The 21285-nt window shown below is 58.5% G+C and overlaps 1 protein-coding gene across 2 annotated transcripts in view; it reads left to right on the forward strand.

Annotated features, from left to right (window-relative positions):
• The window catches only part of ATP6V0D1 (ATPase H+ transporting V0 subunit d1), a 38291-nt gene that overhangs the window by 14368 nt on the left and 2638 nt on the right, over positions 1-21285 (forward strand). For both annotated transcript variants that reach the window (XM_024733959.1, XM_024733949.1), the window contains exons 2-4: positions 9373-9544; positions 17646-17824; positions 19221-19300. In XM_024733959.1, the coding sequence (XP_024589727.1) occupies positions 9373-9544; positions 17646-17824; positions 19221-19300 (431 nt within the window). The remainder of the gene's footprint in view (positions 1-9372; positions 9545-17645; positions 17825-19220; positions 19301-21285) is intronic.

Here is a 21285-nt window from a genome sequence, read left to right on the forward strand (position 1 = left end):
GGGCCCTTGGGGGGGGGGGGGTGAGGGGGGCAGGGGTCCTGGACAGGACCAGCTTGGATGCTACTGTTCCTGCCACTTCCTGCCTGGCCCAGGCCTCTTGGGTCTGCTGGGCATGAGTATGGAATGGCTTAACTCTGCTCCTGGCCCGGGTTGCTTGGTCTTGTTTCTGTGAGCTGCAGGGAAGGAGGCTTCGTGCTGAGAACAGCATGGCTCGCAGCCCCAAATGAGGCCTGATCCTGAGAGCTCATCCATAGGGCCTAGGTCTGAGCACAATGAGTATTTCCATAGCTTGGACTCTAGGTACCGTGGAGCCGGCCTGATGCTCCAGCCAGGATCCAGCCTGACCTGGCTTAATTTCACAGGAACAGCAGCCCCTGCGACCCTAAAACTGCTTTCCTCTAGTTGAAGTGAGCTCCATCTTTTCTTAGGGTCCTTCCTCCAAAGGACTATGCATGTAGAACAGAAGCCAAGCATCAAGGGCAGAGAGGATTGCTCAGGCGGTGTGGGCCAGTGGACCCAGGAGCCAGACATGGGCATGAGCCACCTTTTGAGAAGCTCCCTGCCACAGCTGGCCTTTGCCAGGCTGCCTGGCGCCTGGCCACGCAGGGCCACTTTACCTCTTCTCGTTCAACACCCAGGCAAACATACATCTTTGGGAAAGTGAAAAGAAGCTCTTCGCTCGCAGCCCCAGATCCACTCCAACCTGCCTGCACTGTAACTATGGTGGTAAGCCTGGAGAAGAAAGAGCTTGTTCAGGGTCAAAGTACAGAGCAGCAGCAGAGGTGTGGGCCCTGCCTCCCAGGGCGAGGCTGGCTCACTTGATTCTCAGCCTGGGCTGTGGAGGGCAACAAGGGAAGCTGCCCTGCAAGCCCTGTGTCTCCTGGGACATGCCAGTTCCATGGGGCCCTGGGTGCGGACGTCCTGATGAGGGGCTATCCAGGCGGATCTCCACTCAGTCAGAGGAGAGCTTCTTGGAACTTGCCCTGGGTGCAGCAGTAACCAGTTCTGCCCCTCCCTTTGGCACGTGGGACTGTCACCTGCCTGGCACCCTCCTGACTGTCGGGTGGGTTGACTTCCTCATGGGCTGTGAGTGATGCTTTCATTCTCCCAGCTGCAGGGACGAGGTGTTCCTGAGGGTAATTACATGTGCTTCTGTCACCACCTGCCACCTGTCTCGGAGCAAGGAGAAGGGTGGTCAACCTTGCTGCCACCTAGACAGCACACATCCTGCTGCCTCCTAGACAAGGGGAGTGACACTCCCGCTAATCAAATCTCTGATTCTGATATGCTGGTGGGTGGTGTCATCCGGGCCACTTCTACAAATCAGCCCCATCCCCCTTCTGCAAATGCCATACCTCACTGAAAGGCCTCCAGTATGAAACAAAATGCCAGCCTAGGGACCTAGGAAGGAGAACTCGCTGTCCTTTTCCTGCAGGATCTCTGCCTCATGCCAGCTGAAACCCAGTAACTTGCATGTGGCCGTGCCAGCAGTAGCCTCCAGGTTCTTCCCGAGACTGCTGGCCCGCCAGCCCAGGGGCTTCCCATGGAGCAACGGCTGCCCTTGGCTGCACCTGCTCCCGAGGACGGCAGGGCAATAGCTCACCATGTGGTGGGTGGTGCGGAGTTGGGTCCTAGCCTCTGTCCGGGTCCTTGGGGTCGGGCTGCCCAAAGCTCTGTATGATCCTGCTCATAGGTGAGGTGAGACATGGGAGTCCCAGATTTTGAGCCCACTTTGTTCATCCTTCCCCAGGAGATAGCAGAGTGTGGCCTGTGCGTCTGCGTGCCCGTGCGGCACAAGGTCCCCTGGGGAGAGGACACACCAGAGCCCTGGGGAAGGGTCGGGACCATGGGAAGGAAGGGCAGGGGCACACTGTGGAGCGCTGAGTGGGACGGCCTGAGCAACAGACTGGAGTCAGAACACAGACCACCTGACTGGGACTGAGCCTCTCCGTTGGGGAGCTCTGGGTGGGATCCTCTCTGTGGAGCTCTGGGTGTGCCGTGCCATGCTCAGTTTTCTCTGTATAACACTGTCTCTGTTCAGTGTCTACCCTCGGAGGCTGGCACTGCAGGGCCTTTCACCAGGTGACTGGCCAGGAGCCTGGGTCCAGAGATTCCACCTGCTGCTCAGGGCCAAGCTGTGGGACAAGATGTGAACTCAGGTCACTGTGGTCCCAAAGCCCAGGGTCCCTCTCCCTTGTCCCACTAAACCACCTAAGGAGCTATGTCCTGAAACCAGTGACCTGGCAAAGTGGGGCTTCAGAGAGGGGCTGTGGCTGTGCATGGACATTGTCCTGGGCTAGCAAGAGGCCATGGACACGTCAGTTTGGGGTGGGGGCAATCCCAAGGCTCTGGATGGGGAATGCCAGGCGACACCTGAGGGAGGGGAGGAAGAGCTGGTATTTGATAGGAAGAGTTGGAACCCAGGGCTAGTCAGTTATATGAGGTCTACAGGGAGCTTGTGATGGGCCTGGTAGAGGCCTGGGGATGAGGAGGATGCTTAGTCTGTGCCGCAGCCCCCAGGTGAACCCAGGGTTAATGGTTTCCATGCTGTGGCTCCCACGCTGGGAGTTCCAGATGTGGCGCTCTGACCCTGCAGAGCCAGCCAACCAGTGCACACATCTGCTTTGGAGCTGAGATGAATAAGAGGTCTCCCCCACCCCCAGAGCCTGGGGAGGAGACTCAAACACAGTCCATTTGCTGAGGGGGGGGTGGTTATGGCTCCATTGGGCCACCAGCCTGGCTGTCTGTCCACATCTGTCCATTTGTCTGAGTTTTCCCTGCTTTGAGCCCCTGGAAGTTGCAGCATTAGAGAGCCCTTAGGGCAGAACGAGCACTGGAGGTAGAGCCCAGGTCCAGTCCCTTCAAAGCAGTCCCTTCACTTGGGCCCAGCAAAGTGGTAGAACAGGCTCCAGGGCTCTACCACCCTCGCAGGGAGTGGCAGGATGGGCACGCTAGGCTCTAGGGAGCATATTTGCACATCTGGTTTCACTCAGCAGGCCTCAATTCCTGAAAACCCCTGAGCTCCCCAGGAGAGCATCGTTGAGTGACCTCTGGAAAAGCAGAAGTGAAGTCTGGGAACACACTGTCCTCTCACACTGTGCCGTGGCCAGCTGGCCAGCAAGGCCCCTCCGTGGGCCATGAGGCCGTGGGTGAGTCTAAAGCAGGGGGCCGCCCCGCCTAGTGTACTGTGCCAGGGCTGCCTCTGTGCCTGCTGGGCCCCTGGGGCAGCGTGAGACCAACCCCTGGCCTGGGCCAAGACCCTCCCTCCCTCCCTCCCTGGGGCCTTTGCTGCAGAGGCTTGGGGACTGGAGACGCCGTGTACTGCCTGCCCCTGGGAGCCCTGGTGGGGCTGAAAGATCACTTTCAGGGCTGGCAGGATCTGGGAAAGGTTTCAGGAAGTGGATGGGAGGCAGGACTGCCCAGCTGCCACCTCTCAAGGTCTGGCTGGAGCTGGCTGCCAAGCCCACACTTGGTCCCTCAGAGAGCAGAGAGTGTTGGACAGGCTAGGGGTCCTCATGCCCTCCTGCTAATCAGGGGCAAGAGTGGTAATCAGAGGTGCTAGCTGGGGCCTGGGCTCTGCTGGTGAGGGGTCCTGGCCCAGAAGACCTGGGTTGGGGGTTGGCAGGCAGTGGAGGGACAGGTGGCAGCTATGGGGCCTCCTTGAGTCTGGCATGGCCCTGGGAGGAACAGTCATGCTAGGTGGGTGTTGGGCTACAACCTGCCCAGGCGCCTTCAAAGAGCTCCGCTGGATCCTGCTGGAGCAGGGCAATGGTCTTTGACACAGGCAGTCTCAAGGTGGACAGGGGTGCCCTGTGGAGGAGGGAGGGCAGGGCTCTCACTTGCCAGGCTGGGGTGTGCCCTCCCAAACCAGCCTCTCTGGCTGGGCCTGAGGAAGCAGCCCTGTTTCCTGGACTTCAAGGGCTTCTCTCGCGGGCGCCCTGTGGACTTGCCTGGAGCACTTGCTTGTGCCAGAGATCACAGGCAGGTCACCCTAACCGGAGAATAGCACCGGTAGAGCAGAGAGTCAAGGGCTAAGGCTGAGGCTGTGCTAGGGCTGAGGGTGTGGGGCCTCACAGGCTGGGGAGAGGAGGCCAGGCTCTGGGGCCGCGGGGGCTGCTGGGTAAAGGTGACAGCGACACGTTGGAGTTGGAAAACAGCACTCTGGTGATGGTATGGAGAGTGGACTTGGGAGCTGGGAGCCAAGATGGGGGACAGGAGACCAGCAAAAGGGCACCGTGGCGGTGAGGACACCTGAGCGGCCCCGGGAAGTGAAGTTGGGGGGATAGTCACCAGAACATTGGGACAGGCAACACTGGGAAGCAGAGGAGGTCTGGGAGGGTCCTGGGTGGGGTTGAGGGGCCCTGAGGAGCTGGCCCAAGGCCCTCAGGGGAGGCTGCAGGCCACGGGAAACTGAGCTGATTGGCTTCCTCTGAGGAGGGCTTTAGGTTGTACTGCAGAGAGAACTTCCTGACAGCAGCAGCATCTTTTTGGACATGAGAACTCAGCCTCTGAGGAAGTCTTTTGCTGTGAGAGATCCCAGACTGGCCAGACATTCCTGATGCCGGGCCACGGATGGGAGGATTTGGGGTAGACAGCTGGGCTTGTGGGTAGACCAGAGCAGTCCCCCACGTCTGTGCTAACCAGAACACTGCTCACACCTCAGCCCAGGCACGTCTGGGGCTCTCAGGGGCTGTCACCGAGGCTTTCAGGCTTCAGAACACAGAGCAGAATTAGCCTCTGCCTTCCCAGAGCCCCTGGCGTCCTCGTCTGCCCTCGGGGGCTGGGCCAGGGCTGGGTGGCCGAGTCTCCCACAAAGCTCTCAACAAGTTCCAGGCCTCTTCTCCTATGCTCTGATCCCACCCCCAGTCACACCTCCTCCACATCCCTCGGAGAGAGCAGGAAGCTGGAGGGGAGGGGGCTGGTTTCTAATGGGCCTGTCCCAGCCCTGAGGACTGTGTAAAGGGCTTGGGGCTGCCAGCCACTGGGCCTGGCTGCCAGGTTTCTTGAACAGAGTCAGAGCTGGTTCAGAAGCCCTGTGTGGTCTGAGCCAAAGGATCGGCTAGCCTGCCTGCCTCCAAGTTGCCTTCTTGGCTAGTGGGCTGTCCCCTCACCCTGGGTCACAGGGAGAAGTGGGTCTTGGCCAGGGGAAGTGGTCTGGAATGGCCCTCTGATGTCGTCACTGGGGGCTTTTAAAAATGAGTTTCCTGGTAAGGAAAACTCAGGCTTTGGGCAGGATTCTCAGTAGAATCTCCCAGGTTTGCTCTGATTCGACAAACACTAGCAGAAACCACCCGGTCGTCTGTGTTCCAGCAGCCAAGTCCCCAGATGCAGCGTCAGCAGAATGCAGTAGCCAAGACACAGGGATGTTTGCTTTAAGGTCCATGCTAAGCCCCAGGGGTGGGGGGCATGCAAAGGAGAATCCACCCATCAGCTTTGCCTCTCTTATTCACACGTACTACCTTCTGAAGGAATGGCTGGCACCACAAGTGATGCCAGAGGGGTTATCTGTGAACCATGACAGTCTAGGGCCCCCGTCAGGTGGGCAGTGAGTGTCCAGGTTGCCTCCAAGGCTGTGGAGGGGCCTGTTGTAGCCCCTCTTACCTCTCTGCCACCTGCCAGCTCTTCTGGAACTAAAGTCTGCCTGGGCAGCTGGGTCCATATCTGAAAGGCCCATCCTGGGCCAAGGGCCATGGGAGAATGGTCAAAAATGTAAGGGGTGGGGGAGGAGAGGAGACCAGAGTTGGGGATGGAGAGAATCCACCAGGTCTGATCTATATCCCCAGCCTTTCTATGCTTGCCTGTGGGACTCGACACGTTTCATGTTTCCTCTGATTTCCCTTTTTTGAGTCTGTGAAATGGGCATGGCTGGCGGGTCCAGCACATAGGTTGCTCCTGGCATGGCGTTAAGTATTCAGCAGGGCCCATCTGTTTCCAGTTAGAGTTGGTCTTGGTTCCCGCCTTGTGTTGGGGTGCTGCTTCCCACCTCATCAGTGCCAGGTGTTGAATGGAGTTGGTGGGGGCTGGAGAGGAGAGAGAGGGTGCTTGGTGGTGGGGGACTTGGGGAGCAAGGCTGCCCAGGGAGGGCAGCCCCGTGGAGCAGGTGAGGCTGGGGCACAGAGGTTTCATGCGGCTGGAGAGATCGGGCAGCTGTAGTGGAGGTGTAGCACAGCACTTGGGGAAGCCTTCCGGCAGCAAGTGCAAGGATGCCAGGCGAGGGGGTGTCGGGAGGCCTGGCCCCTGGTTGCTTTGGAGGATAGGAATCAGGAGGCTGGGCTGGGGTCCAGGGCCCAAACTCACTGTCCCAGAGAATAGTGGGACCACTGGCATGAGGGGCCCTGCCAAGAGGACTGGGTTTTGCCCTGCTTTTTGCCCTGTGCATCTGGTCTGGCTTCCAAGCCCTGGCTGTGGCCTGTCACCGCCTGAGAAGGGCTCTTTGCTGCTGCAGTGGCTGGATGGATAAATGGACAGGTTTGAGCTGGCAGCTGCTGCGCCAGACCGTCAGACAGAGAACACCACATCCCGGCCTGGGCTTCCAGCTGCTGTCCGCACTGTGGCTTCCCCTAGTGGGGATTGGAGCACCTACTTTGCCCAGGCCATAACTCCCTGCCCACTAGTTTTTTCAAGTATCACAATGTTTACTGATAGATAAAAGATGTAAAAGCAGGGCATATGACATATGACTTGATAAATTAAGTAGAGTTAATTTCAGTATGAAAATAAGAGGTACCAATTCATATTCTCACCATTTGTTTCATACCCACAAAAACCACTTCGAGGGCATTAACTATCTCTCAAAACTTACCGGTTTTGTGCAAGTAAACCATGTTTCTTTTTTTTTTTAAATAAATTTATTTATTTTTTATTTTTGGCTGCATTGGGTCTTTGTTGCTGCGCGTGGGCTTTCTCTAGTTGCGGTGCACGGGCTTCTCATTGCGGTGGCTTCTCTTGTTGCGGAGCACGGGCTCTAGGCGTGTGGGCTTCAGTAGTTGTGGCTCATGGGCTTAGTTGCTCCCCAGCATGTGGAATCTTCCCTGACCAGGGCTTGAACCCATGTCCCCTGCATTGGCAGGCGGATTCTTAACCACTGCGCCACCAGGGAAGCCACCCATGTTTCAAAACAAAATACTTGTGCACTTATCCAGAGTCAGGGATATTAAAAGCTAGCTTGTAAAACCTATCACTAGTGGTGGAAATACAGGCTTATGCTCATACAGCGAAATCCCTCAATTAGAGTTAAGAATTTTTCTGTAACAACCAAATGGTTAATCAAATACTGCAACAACTCGAGCATTACTGAGCAAAGCACCTTCTTACCCCATGCCTTATTCCAGCTGTAGGTGGGCCTTGGCCACACTGGTGAGGAGGGGGAAGAATGGACCCAGGGCAGGGCTCACAGCAGACGGCCGGGGGTGAGGATGGAGGGGTGTGCACACCTCCTGGGAAAAATGGCAGCGAGGTCCACGGGGCAGAGCAGGGGGCTGGTGGCTTCTCCCTGCCCCTCCTTGCCCTCAGTTCTGTCCCCCTTTTGGGTGGCCACCGGAAAAAAGGTGTGAATGGTAGAGCGATGGCAAAGGCAGCGGATGACGAAGGCCTCCTGCAGGCCTCATGAGGTTCAAGTCCACTCTGAGTGCCCAGGAGCCACAGAGGACAGGAGTGCTGACTGCCACCCGGGTGCAGGTAGAAAGTGGCCACTCCGATGGCATGCACCCCTCCATTCCTCCCTACCTCCACGCCTCCCTCCCATATACTCTTCCATCTCTTCTTTGGCACACCTGACTCTGGGCTGGGAGCATTCTCCTCCTGATGGGGTACAGGAGGAGGGGCACCACAGGGGTCCCCTAAGTCTGTGGAGCGATGATGTGCCCCACTCGCCCTTCTTCTCTAAGCAGCCCAGTATAGCATGGCCCTCCAGGTCCACAGACACACGGGGAGGCCTTAAGCCGGGGCAAGGGGGGTGGCGCTTGTGGAAATGTTCACAGGTGTCACCTTTCCTGTCATCCTCTGGGCAACCTTCCAGGGCACAGAAAGCATGCATTCCTCAGTCAGCAGAAGCCAGCCTCCACTGTTGGGCCTTAATCCACACTCGCATGCATATGCACACATGGGTCCCTCCTCAGCCACTGTCCTTGGTCCTGCCATCGCTACCACAGTGTCCCCCATTTCAAAGCCCAGTAGCAAACCCTCCTGCTGTCTTCACCAGCCCTCTATCGAGTCTTCCATTTATTCCACGGTTACTTACTGAACATGAAAATGCACCAGAACATACTGTGTTCTAGGCTCTGGCATACTGCAGTGACCCAGAGTCCCTGCTATCATGGTTTATGTGCCCCGTGCCAGGTGGCATGTGATGTGTTACAAAGAAAAATGGCACAAATGAAGGGACAGAGTGGTGGGGCTATAGGAGAAGCCTCTGAAGATGGGCATTTGAGGAGAGCTCATCACTTTCCAAGCAAGGGGGCAGGGAAAGGGCCTGAGGTGAGGATGTGCAGATGAGTGATGGGGTCTGCCTGGTGTTTTAAGATCGCTCTGGCTGCTGGGTAGAGAAGAGACTGGGGGATGGGATGCACGGGCAAGAGCTGTGAGACAGGTTGTTGCCACGATTCCCCTGGGACTCACCTGTCCTGCCTCCCCAGGGCCCTTCTGCTCTGTCCTCTCCTCCCTTTTCCCTCACTCCTGCTCTGAAGAGCTCAGGAGAGCCCGTGGGCTTGGCTTGCCTGCCTCCAGCTACTCCTCAGGCAAGGCCAGTCTTTCTCCCCAGCCTCATCTCCCCCTCACACCGCTCATTTGCCCTTTAGGCTACTCCTCACTCATGCCATCCTGCTAGCTGCTTCCTTTGCATTTTCCTGTCCCTGCGTTTTGCCTGGCCCAGCCTGGAGTGTCCTTTCAGTCCTATCTTGGTGCCCTCTCCACTTTACCCTTGGCCTGGGGCATGTCCTTCATTTCATATGCATTGTTTCTGCCTGGGGGTATGTTGGCTTGCTCCTTTAACCCTGAGGCTCTGGAGGGTAGGGCCTATGTCTTATTCTGCTTTAAGTTAGGGCCATCCTGGAGCCTACCATGCAGGAGAGCCTCAAAGGCTGTGGGTTGTGAATGCACCTTGGGTTGGGGTTTCCCAGGTTTTCTTGTCGTTTGGGGGAACAATGGTTTTACTTGTACTTGGACTCTGGGGCCCAGTGTCCTGGCTTTGGCCTGACTGCCCTGGAGTAGGCTCTGAGCCAACAGGGAGGTGGAGGCAGGGACAGGAGTTCAGGGTAGCAGCAGGGCACAACTGCAGGCGAGGGTCTGGGACCCAGAGTCGGGGTGGGGACAGGGACTTGGGGTCCTGGGGAGGCTCAGCACGGCCGGCTCTCACCCCCCACCGTTGGGTTTCAGACCTGAAGCTGCACCTGCAGAGCACCGACTACGGCAACTTCCTGGCCAATGAGGCATCACCGCTGACAGTGTCCGTCATCGATGACCGGCTCAAGGAGAAGATGGTGGTGGAGTTCCGCCATATGAGGAACCATGCCTATGAGCCGCTCGCCAGCTTCCTGGACTTCATTACGTGAGTGTTCTCTATAGTGCCTTTTCCCCCCACTGGATGGGACAGCTCCTCTGTCAGTAGGGTCCTCCCAGGTTGGGTGGCTGGGCTGCTTATTCAACAATGCTGGGCCCAGGCCACCACCTATAAAATGGGGTCACCAGCCACTTCAGTGCTGTCTGGGAACCTGGTGGGCAGGCCCGAGTGTCCCACGCTGTAGTGCTGGATGAAGCTGCTTTCCCTGTGTCCCTGGTGTCAACAGGCATCAGGAATGACAGGAGCCCTTTCCCTCGTTCACCCTATAACACTCACCCTGAACACTCACCAGGCCCCCATTGCCCATGATGGGGTTGGGGGATAGGTAGAGCTTTGAAGAGTCCGGTTTTGGGATGGACCATTCAGGCCCTATGACCTTGTGTGGGCTGAGGCTCCTCTGTTGTCTCTGACCATGGCCCTGGGTCTCAGGGAGAAGTGGGGCGAGGTGGAGAGGGTGCTGAACACCTGGCCGCCTTTCCCAGTTCTGGCCCAGGCCCCCATGCTAACAACCCTTGGCTGCCCAGCGTTCTTACTGTCTAATCCTTGGGTGCAACCCTGCCTCCACTAAGCTCCTGGAGAAGAGGAAAGGACCCTGAGACCTACAGGCTGGGGAGGGCACTTGGACGAGACAGCCTCTGCTCACCAGGTGTGCCTGTGGAAACAGGGAGGTAGAGAGGCCCCTTCTGCCAGGATGGCCCAGGAGCCATGAGCCAGGGCCTGGTGGACAAAGAGTTGGCCCTGGCCCAGGTGGCTGCCCAGTGCAGGTGGTGGACAGAGACATCGGTGGCTGGCTTACATGAGCGTGCTCTGCACTGCTGGAGTGTGAGTGTATGTTGTGGGGAAGCCTTTCCAGGCGCTCTTCTGGGTACTGTCTAGCTTTAACCCTTCCCTGCTGGTGGGACCCCCAGATCCGTGGGACCTGCCATACCTCCTACCCTTATACTTACAGGGACAGGGCTGGATGCCTGCTGCTTGGCCTGCTTCCCACCCCCAGCCAGGAGCAGCCATTTACTCGCTCAAGTAGGGGCTGCAACCAGAAGGGCTCTATCCTTGGGTTGAGACCACAGGCTGGGACACTTGAAGGGCTCAGGCTGGGAAGCAGGCTGTCTCCTGGCCACAGGTCTCCTTCCAGGGGACCTCCCTGCTGTCCTGGCTGGATCCATATCACACTGCCCTGGCCTCCGTCAGGGTACAGCTTACATGGTCCTTCTGGGCAGGAGGCCAGAGATGGCATGTGTCTCGTGCTGCCACATTGGGGGTCATACTGCAGTGCCCATCTGTCAGTCAACCCCTAGCCTGGGCCTGGGTGTCCTTTACCCCAAGGCCAGAGCTGAAGGACATACCAGGAAGCAGTGCATTTATTGCCAGAGCCCAGCCTTCACCTTGTTTGCACAGGGCTCCTTCAGCTTCCTGGTGAATGTTCTGGCCTTGCTAGCTAGGCTGGCCAGAGGAGGCTGACCCCATGCCAGTGGTCAGAGGGCAGATGTCATCCATCCTGCTGCCTGCTTGGCCACCTGCCTGTGCTGCCAGCCCCTGGCCTGTCTTGGTGCCCTCAGAGGCTTGGTCTTAGCCTGCCAGGCCATGAAACTGGAGAGGGCTCTGAGCGTGACTGAGGCTGCATGGCCGCCAGCTGTTTGCTGGAGGTTGGCTGCAAGCACCAAGCATGCTTAAAGCAGCCAAGCACTATCCTGTGGCAGGCTGTCACTTCCCCGCCCCTTCCATTCATGGGTGATTGTGGCTCACAGTCTTCCCATTCCCTCAGTCCTGCTCTGTCTCAGGAATAGCTCGGCAGCCACGTGTCAGCCTGTCTGAGCCTGTGGCTGCTTGTTCATGACCTCGTCATCTCCAGTGACCTGCTCCTCTGCTCTCCACTTGAGCCACCCCCACGATGGCTGCCCAAGAACATGTCACCACCTGGAACTGCTCCGGCCCTGAAATCGCTGAGTCAGGCACCCCGTCTCTGCCCACAGCCTTCAGGCCTTCCAGCCCACTCTCAGCCCCTTGTGGGACATGGGTTCCGGACTCAGCAGGGCTCTGGACCTTGCTTCCTCCCCTGCCACCCCTTCTGTCTTCATTTTCCTCCCTCCGCAGCTGAGGTTCCCTGGTCCGTCATTCAAGCGCTCTTCTGCCAACATCTGCAACGCTCTTGGCTGCCCATCTCATGGTCCCACCCGGCTGGCAGCTCCCCAGCCCTGGAGGAAGCCCAGCAGCCTCCAGCCTCGAGGCGCCCTCCCCCACCTCCGCTGCCGGGAGCAGAGCCGGGGAAGCCAGTGTTGGGTGGATTTTCCCTGCTGCCAGACATGCACACTTACTAGTTCAGCTGGCCTGGACTGTCCCTGCCCAGCTGGCCACTCGCTCTCCCTACTCAGCACCCTGCAGCTCCCCACCGAGGGTGGGAAGACCACCTCCCCATCTTAAACACCATTCATCTCCTGCCCCCAGCCTTCTCTCTGGGTAGATGGCCCACCTCTTCCTCCACAGAGACAGTAGAAGCCAGTCCACCTCCCAGCACTGTGTCAGTGCCCCCCAACCGCGTTCCAATGGCAGAGGTACCCTCCTCTTCTCTTGGGTACTTCTGCTGATGTCCTGAGTCCCCTCACCCCACTCCCTGAACCCTGAGGGCCACTCATCTGCACTCCTGTCTGTGCAGCCCCTTCCCTTCCAGATTCTTCCCAACAGCATCTAAACAAGTTCAAATCTCTCACACCATTAAAAACCCATCTTGTGCGGCCTGAACTTTTACATTCACTCTGTGTTCTCTCACCTCCTGCATTCTGAGCCTCCAGTCCGCTTCCAGCCATCCCATCACTCCACCAAAGGCCCCGGCTAAGGTCACCGCTGGCCTTCATGTGGCCAGGGTCTCCAGACCTAATAGGAGCCACACCCGTCTTACCTCCTCCCAGCAGTCTCCTTTCTCTCATGGTGTCTCTTCGATTTACCTCCTTCCTCCCCGGCTGCTCCTCCTCTTCCTCCTCCACTCCACCTCCGTAACCTCCTCCACCCTGGCTCATCCCAGGAGTAAGGAGTGTTGCAGAAAGGGCTGAAGGCTTTCACAGGGGCCTGTCCAGGGGACCTCCCCAGGCCAGGGACTCACCACTGTCTTCCCTGAGGAGGTGGCTGTTTGGCTGAGGGGAAGGGCATTTGAAAGAAGAATTGGGGGAAGGCAGGGGGAACCATACCTGTCCCGAGCAGGTGGAGCACAGGGCCCCTGGCTCTGTGACCCTCTGGGAAGGAAGCAGATACCCTAGAGATGTCCAGAGGAATGTTACCGGAAAGGAGAGTGCCATCCCCAGGTGATGGACGCATCAGCTAGATACCCAATCCTGGATGTGGGGGCTTGAGGGAGCAATGCTAGTGCTACCCACAGACAGAGCTGGCCCAGGATGGCTGGAACTGGTTTCTCCAGGAGGCAGTGAGTTCCTTGTCATTGCAGGTGTGCAAGCAGAAGCTGGGCAAGGTGTCCTCTGCCCTCCTGTGTGAGAGACAGTGTCCAGTGCTTTTGTAGATCCCAGCCAGCCTTGAGCCAACACACATGACCAGTATTCAGCTCTGGGCCAGGTGCAGTGCCAGGAGGGAGGGAGACTTATGGATGCAATAAGATGGGTGCCAGTGGTGGTGCAGATAGCTTCTGGGGAGGCCTGTGGGAAGCTGCCACAAATGGAACCAGGGGCTTCAGCATTGAGAGGACTCGAGGGTCAGATGGGGTTCGAGAGGCCACTCAGAGTGGGTGGCCAGAGTGGAGGCAGCTGCCTCATGTGTGGTAGACAGGCCCTGAGTGAGAGAGGTCCCTCTGAAGTAGACTGTCATCAGTCATGTGGTTTTGAGATGATTCAGCTCAATTTCATGATGATAACATGTAATACATCACTGTACCAAGGGCTCCTTCCTGACTCAGCCATTCACTTGCTGTCTGACATGGGGTGGAGCCTCTGTTGGGTTCTCTGAGCTTCAGAGGAGACTTTGATCTGGGCCATCCCATATGGTGTCCTATGAGAGAGTAGGCCCCAGAAGGGAAGCTGGGAGAGAATGGCTTGTGGAGAAGTGAGTTTGGTCTCTGGGGATTCCCAGGTGGGCCCCAAAGGCCTTGTCCTTAGATGAGTGAGCCTCCCTGGAGGGGCCGTCTCCAGTGTGTAGCACCTGCCTGAAGCCCAGGCACCCATTGGCAGAGCCCGGGCACGGTGACCTGCACCATCTCGGGGAGGTGAGGTCTCATATTCTACTGTACCACCAGCCTGGAGTGGGCAGCTGGAAAGAAGCTTTGTCCTGGGACAATGGCCCCAAGTGCCCAGTGGGCCTGTCAGCACACCTGCCACTCTCCCCAGGTCACAATTTCCAAACCTTGGGCTCTGCTGGGTCACAGCAGGTATCAGGTGTCCTTAGGCCTCCCTATTCTGGCCCCCCCAGCCTTCACTGTCCACAACCACCATTTCTGAGTTGACAGCAGGGTCTCTGTAGGCTGTGGTTTCTGGGTCCTGGGCTCGACCCGGCTCCGGCCCTGAGGGAGAGCCAGCACTGACACTGTTCTCCTGAGCCTGAGGGAGAGCATGCAGGTGCCCTTTGATGCTGAGAAGTCTCAGGTCTCAGGTTGGGTCAGGGAGGACCCAACTGGACCTCAGGAGAGGGGCAGGATTTTAATAAGGAGAAGGTCAGGGCGTCACTGGCTCTGCTGGGGGCTGTACTTCAGTCATCCTAATTGCAGAAGGGAAACTGAGGCTTGACAGGTAATGTGCTGAAGCCACAGCTTGATATCTCTGTTCACTTTCCACCTGGGCAGTGCTCTGTAGGACTCAGATGTGATTGAGCACAGGTACGGTTACTGGCAGCTTCTGCTGGGAGCTGTAGTTGGGCCGACTGGCCGGGTAGTCATCATGGCCTATCCAGCGCCAAGCCTGGCCCCCCGGGGCCAAATGATGAGACCATGGGAGCAAGCCATCATGCTCCAGCAGGTGGCGCCAAAGGGCACAGCAGAGGGACAGGGCTTGGCTAGGGGCTGGGAAGACTTCTTGGAGGAAGTGACTTTCTAAACCCCATCCCAAGACTTCTTTTGGCCCAGGCTGACTCTTGAAGGCACAGGGTGAGGGAGGGCCTCAGGGCAGAGGAATACAGACTGCCCTACGCCCACCCCAAGAGGGCCTCTTTGGCCTGGCGGGCAGACGCCTGTCCACTCCCCAACTGTCTTCCTCTGGAGGGAGATGCTGACCAGCTGGAACCTCACACTCTCCTATTAAGGCCAAATGAAGGGAGGACTGGTGGAGTGGCTTTCTGGGGGCAGGGAGGCAGCAGCTCAAGCCAGACAAGGAGGAGGATTTCCCTGCCTGCTGAAGGCCTTCACCTTGGGGGAAAAGCAGACAGCTGGGCCGGCATCATCTCTGCCATGCCCTGCCTCCTTTCATCCCAGGAAAGGAGATTCTGGCTCTCATTGGGCAGGGGAGAGAAATCAGGGGCTACTGCCATAGTAACCTTGCAGTTGACTCGGGGGAGGGAGCCACTGGGCCTGGCACAGGGTCATCCAAAGCTGGTCTAGCCTGGATTAGAAGGGGGCCTTGGAAGGGGCTGGGGAGCTTTACTTGGCTTAGCATTTCCCTTGGTGCCCAGCCAGGACTTCTAGCAGGAGAGTCTGGGGGCAGCCAGGGGGTGCTATCACCAGCCCTCACATCTGCTGTCAGGGCTGAAAAGTGAATCACAGCCATCCTGTTCCACATCACTGGAGGGACAGCAGCAAAGCCAGACAGTGGAGTCTTCCCACAGGGCTCAGCTCCGAGCCGGGTCAGGACCCTGACGATTGCCAAGGCACCTTCCTTGGGCCCTGACACCAGCCCCGTCCCCAACATAAATGAATACCCTGTGGTGCGAGGAGCGGAGAGGTTTAGAGAAAGGAAACTGACTTGTGAAGATTCCTCTGAGAAGACAAGGCTAGATGGGGAGTGTAGAGTCAAGGCATGGGGACCTGGACGTGGGTGGAGGTGCATGGACACTGACCAAGAGACATAATGCTTCTCTGATTTATGATGTGACAGGGCCTGGGGCCTGCAACCTCTGTGTCTCATATCCTCTGACAGTGGGGCTGGTGATGCTGGTGGTTGTGGGATCAGTTGGATAGAACAGCTCGAAGAGGTACAGCTTTCTCCCCATCCCTGCCCAAAGTCTGGTGAGAGCGTGAACAAGCATCTTCAGGTTCGGGGATGGGGACTTTGTGGCTGTCTCTGGGAACACGATGGCTAGAGTGGGGCTGGATGGGACACAGGTGGAGTGTTGCGGGGGTCCTGCGGTGCTTGAGATTCTGGAGGCATCAGGGGCACGTGGGATGTGCTGTCCAGGGTAGGGACAATGCAGGCTGGGGCTGGAGACCAAGGCACAAAGCTCTGGTGGGATCTCTTTCAGGTCCCTCGACTCTGCCAGCTCTGTCAGGTTGGGGCAAAAGGCTGGCCGTTTGAGCCCCTCGACTCGCGGCTGTGAATGGGCCCTGCCTGAAGCCCTCAGTTTGAGAAGGCAGGCCTGTCTCTTCTCAGCACACATCCTGTGGCTGACCCAGCCGGATTGGGGGCAGAGAGAGGGCAGCTGCCTGGCCCCAAGCCCGGGAGAGCAGAGGGCATAGCAGGGCACTGGGCTGGGTGGGAGTTGGGGGAGTGTGTAGCAGGCAGGGGGGTGGGGGTCAGGCGGGGACAGGAGCTGTGGTTTCTTCCTCCTGCCGCCTTCCTGGCAGGCCCTGTGGGAGTTCCCCCCGTAGCCAGCCCTCTGAGCTGAGGTCTAGGCCACCACCTCCTTACTTTTCTTCCCTTGGAATTGGGGGCCACTTCCTACCTTGGGCAGCCTCAAGATACTGTCACAGGACAGCTGTTGGCCCACCCAACAGCCAGGGTGTGCTCAGTGCCCAATTCAGGGCAGCAGCCTCCAGTCCAGCTCCCACCCTTCAGTGGGAGCCCCACTCTGGCCTTGGAGCTGAACCCCCAGGCCTCATCCAGCTGCCTCATGCCCTGAGATCATCAGTGGTGACAAGCTGGAGGAATGTTGTGGCTCCTGCAGCCTGACTGGGGCCCTCTCGCCCTCTTCACCCCATTTCTCACACAGGTGACTACACGGAACTCTTGGCCACAGCCCCTTTGTGGCATTGTCTCAATGGGTGGAGGCAGAGCTTGCCTGTTGCCAAGTCTGAGCTGGGTAGCCCCACCCCTCCCCAGCTCTCCAGCCCCCTCTGCTGCCCATGCACTGTCCAGAGTGGGCCTTCTGTGCTGGAGGGGACTGACCTGAGCCCAGGCTCCTTCCAGGTCTCTGGGTCTCCTCCAGGCCATCCGGGTGGATCTTCAGGCCCTAAAGGAGGAGGCAGTGCTCTGTCTTTGGAGTGGGCTGCACAGGGCAGCTGTCTGCCTGCTTGTCTCAGCCTGACTGACCAGGGGCCTTACTCCAGGGACCCTCCCTCTGAGTCTTCTCTGGTTTTCCCTAGAGAAGCTTCTCCCTACTCCACTCCTCAGCCTCTCCTCCTCTTGCCATCTCCCCCTCTGTCCCCACCAGCAGCCAGAGTGCTTGTGGTACTCCTTGCTTATATCCTGCTCATGGGTCCCTCGTGCTCAAAACGAAGTCAGAACCCTCAGCCGGGCCCACAGGACCCGCCTCTAGGCTCCAGCCTGCTGGCAGCACCGTGCCGGTTCCCTTCCTTCTGCCAACCGTGACCGTGCTCAGTTCCTTGAGGCGTCCGCCACTCAGCGATTGCTTCCAGGCCTTTGCACACACTGTTCCCTCTTCCCAGAACACGCTTTCATCTCCCAGTTCTTTCATCCCCCATGCTGGCCCGTGCGCCTCACCTTCGTGCGCCCATGCTTCCCGTGTCCTGCCAGAACACTGTTCACACCTGGGGGGTAGTTACTACCTGCTTCCTGATCACTCGTGGGGTATATGTTCTCCCCCCGACCCAGGGAGGGGCCGTGTCTGTCCTGTGCTTCTGGTGCCGGAGGAGGGGGCACCCTTGGACAGGGAGAGGAGCCTGAGGTGGTGCTCGCCGTTGAGGGGCTGGTGGCCTGCGCCGCGTGGGGGCAGGGGCGTGGTGCTGTGCCAAGACTTCAAGGGCTGCCGCGCTGCTGTGTGCCTCCCGCAGTTACAGCTACATGATTGACAACGTAATCCTGCTCATCACGGGCACGCTGCACCAGCGCTCTATCGCCGAGCTCGTGCCCAAGTGCCACCCACTTGGCAGCTTTGAGCAGATGGAGGCCGTGAACATCGCGCAGACGCCCGCCGAGCTCTACAATGCCATTCTGGTGGACACGCCCCTGGGTGAGCTACCCTGGCGGAGGAGGGAGGTGGCAGGCAGCGGCATCAGTGTCAGTGCCTCTGTGTGGGGTTTTCGGACCCCTGGGGGCGGACCTAAGCCAGAAAGCGAGGTCCGCCCACTGCTGCTTACCCTTCTCTTCCCTTCCACTTCGCCTCCCATTCTCTCCTCCTCACCTGCCTTTTGCTCCCTTCCTGTTGCTTTTGCTGGGCCAGGCTGACTAGCCCCAGGGCCTGACTCAGACCATCTCATTTTGTGAATCTGTCTGATTTCTCCGAATGCAGAGGAAGGCTGAGCTCACGGAGAGTGGAGAGAGGGTTTCAGGTCCCTTGGAGTCTTGGGAGCTCTGACAGACCGTGGCCCTAAGCTGGGCTGGAGTGGCTTGCTGCCTGTGAGGCAGAGGAGGCGAGCAAAGAGCTTCACTTACCTCCACAAAGCAGATCCCAGGGGCTAAGTCAGGCAGTGTCCGGCAGGATGCAGAGTTCATGTCAGAGGCCAAGGAAGGAAGGGGAACTGGGAGCTTCCTGCAGGGCCCCGCCTAGGCAGCACTGGCTCCTGCCTGCCTTGGAGGGAGGCTGGGGAGAAGGCACTAAGGCTGTCACCAGCTAGTGCCCTCACAGCCAGAGTCCTAGTCCCCAGGGCACCACCTCCAGGAAGCCACCAGGGTTGAACAACTGGGCCCTAAGCTGCACTTGGTCCTGCACTAAGAGGCCTAAGCCCTACTTGCTGGCCTTATCTGCACAAGATCTTATCTCTCACAATAACTCTGAGCTAGTTCTGGGCTGTTGGTGGCTTCTTCAGTTTCTTCACCTTTAAAGAAGAAACAGACCAGTGAGTCCGTGGGTCCCTGGGGATCGAGGGGCTCTATCCTGCGTTGGCCTCTAATTCCCAGCCCTCCAGTGGCCCCCTGGGTCACTGCTCCATGCTCACCCAGCTGTCACGCTCATTCCTTGTTCTGAGGAGAAGGACGGTTTTCCAAATGTGGGCCCCAGGCTCTCCTGGGAGATGCAGAGAAGTGGGCGTCAGGCCCAGAATCCACAGCTGCCCCTCGAGAAGGGAGGATGTCACAGCCTCTTATGCAAGCCTTTCTTTGGCATGATCTGAGCTTGGGTCTGCCCCAGAGGCGATTAGATCATGTTATGGCTGGCCGCCTCCTTTATAAATCAGTTTTAGGAGCAAGAAGGCAGGAGAAGCTCAGGTCAGTACACATGGCCTGGAGTATTGCTTCGGCCACTTCTAAGGCAGTAGTCCAGACCAGGTTGAGTGCCCCCCAATTACCAGCCAGATGGGCCTTGTGGCAGGGGTCCTCTGTGCCCTGCAGGGGCAGGTGAACATTAGCACAATTCTTGCTTCGGCCGAGTCCACTCGCCTGCCCCTCATACCCACATCTTTCCTCCCCAGCGGCTTTTTTCCAGGACTGCATCTCAGAGCAGGACCTTGATGAGATGAACATCGAGATCATCCGAAACACGCTGTACAAGGTAGTGCCCCTGGACCCAGTGGTGGTGAAGTAGGTGGGCGGGGCCACGGGCACAGTGGGCTGATGATTTATGTGGGGTGCTGGGACAGGACACAGCTGCTCCAGGTTCCTCTCCCAGGGGCTTATCTGCTCACTCTCTGGCTCCCGTGACTGGTGCAAGACTTCATGGAACAGGTTCTCCATCCCCTGGGCCCAGATCAAATCAGCAGGAGTGGCTGGTGCTCCGCAGCTTGGCCTGTCAGAGTGGGCTCCTGAATGGCCACTCCCCCTGCATCCAGGAGCGTTACTGGCCACCATCCAGGCCATAGCTCTCAGGCTCACCCCCCCTGGACTGTCACCAGCAAGGACAGGCACCTGAGCACGGTGTGGGGAGGAACACAGCCAGGCATAGCCAGGTCCCTGTGTCCCCAGGTTCCCAGGTCTAGAACCAGTGCTGTGGCCCATCATCTTCAGCCCTACCCACCTTCTGCTTCCCACCAGGCTGTGGGACAAGCTTGTGACCCCTGGAAATAGAGTGGGCTTGGGATTCCTGGCTCAGTCCTGCCCTGGCCCAAAGAGGTTAGGAGCAGGACTGAGAGCCAAGGAAGGGGGCCGGCCAGGGACCAGTGAGGGCTTTTGGGGGCAGACTGGGCCCTGGCCACAGTGAGGACCTCTGAAGCCAGGACCTCTGATGGGTCAGTAGTGGGCAGGCCCTGAAGGGGGCCTGAAGATAGCACTGGCCAGCAGCCCTGCTGACCTAACCCTGAGAACGTCTGTCTCTTGGATCTTCATGGTGAGGCTCTTCTCCTATCCTAGTTGGAACTAGGTGGCCAACACAGTGGCAGCCTGAGCGCAGGCCCTCCAATCTCCCTGCGGGGGTCTGGGCCGGGGTGCAGGGAGGGTCTGAAGGTAGGTGAAGAGCCTACCTGGAGGTTGTAGTAGTGTAGGCAGGGGGACAGCACATGCAGAAGCAAGTGTGGAACACGGGCCAAGCGGCAAGCAGTTTGCCGTGGAAGTGCAGGTTTCAGATGGACAGTGGGAGACAGGTCTGGAAAAAAAGGCAGGCACAGGATCAAGTCACCCAGGGTCTTGAACACCAGGCCAGAAGTTTGAATTTTATCCTGTGGGCAGGGTCGGCCAACGAAGGTTTCCAACAGGGCGGAGTATCATCAGAATGTGAGGACAGACTAGAGGGGACAAGACTAGAGGTAGGAAGATTATTGACTTCTTTAGTCCTCAGGACTGCCCTAGGAGCTAGGTGGGCATCAGTATCCCCATTTGTAAGACGAGGAAACTGAGGGCTTAGAGAAGGAGGGTGGGTTGCCTGAAGCCACTTGCTAGACACTGGCAGCACGGCTCAGCTTGTCTACAAAGCGAGCGCTCTCGTTTGCCTGCCAGTAGGGAGAGAAAGAGGGAGATGGGGAGGGTGGGGTGAGGGGGGCCATGGTGGGGGGTGGGCAGGCAGTGAGAGCCGGCTCAGGTGTGCCAGTGCTCACGCTGCCCGCAGCCCCCGCCCACCCTCATGAGGCTGTGCCTGCCCAGCTGGCCCACTGCCGGCTTCCTTGCCCTGAGGCAGGGTGAGGGGTGCGGCTGTCCCCCCAGCCTCACCCACACCGTCACCGGGCCTGACTGGTTCTAGCTGGAGTCACTGGCGAGGGCTGCCGGGGCACCAGCTTGTAAACACCGACCCAATGAAACAGGCACCGTGCCAGGACCGCCTGTCAGGCGATGTCCCAGCCCAGTGGCCACAGATGGGAGATTAGGCGGACCCCCAGTAGCGGGGTGGGAACTGTAGGCAGCTGGTGCAGCAGACATGGGCTGGCAGACTCCAGGGGACAGGATGGGGGTGGGAAGGTGACCTTGGTACCTGGGCCTCTGGGGTCTTGCCAGTTTCTTCAGCTCCTGAGCCTCCTGAAGAGAGTCTGGGCCTATGCCACCAGTCTCCACCACCCTGGGGTCAGCGTCTCCAGGATCAGTCCAGCTCGGCAAAGGCTGGTGGCTTCCCCC

This window comes from Neophocaena asiaeorientalis, unplaced genomic scaffold (assembly GCF_003031525.2).
Source record: "Neophocaena asiaeorientalis asiaeorientalis breed wild unplaced genomic scaffold, Neophocaena_asiaeorientalis_V1.1 scaffold90, whole genome shotgun sequence".
Classification (NCBI taxonomy): domain Eukaryota; kingdom Metazoa; phylum Chordata; class Mammalia; order Artiodactyla; family Phocoenidae; genus Neophocaena; species Neophocaena asiaeorientalis.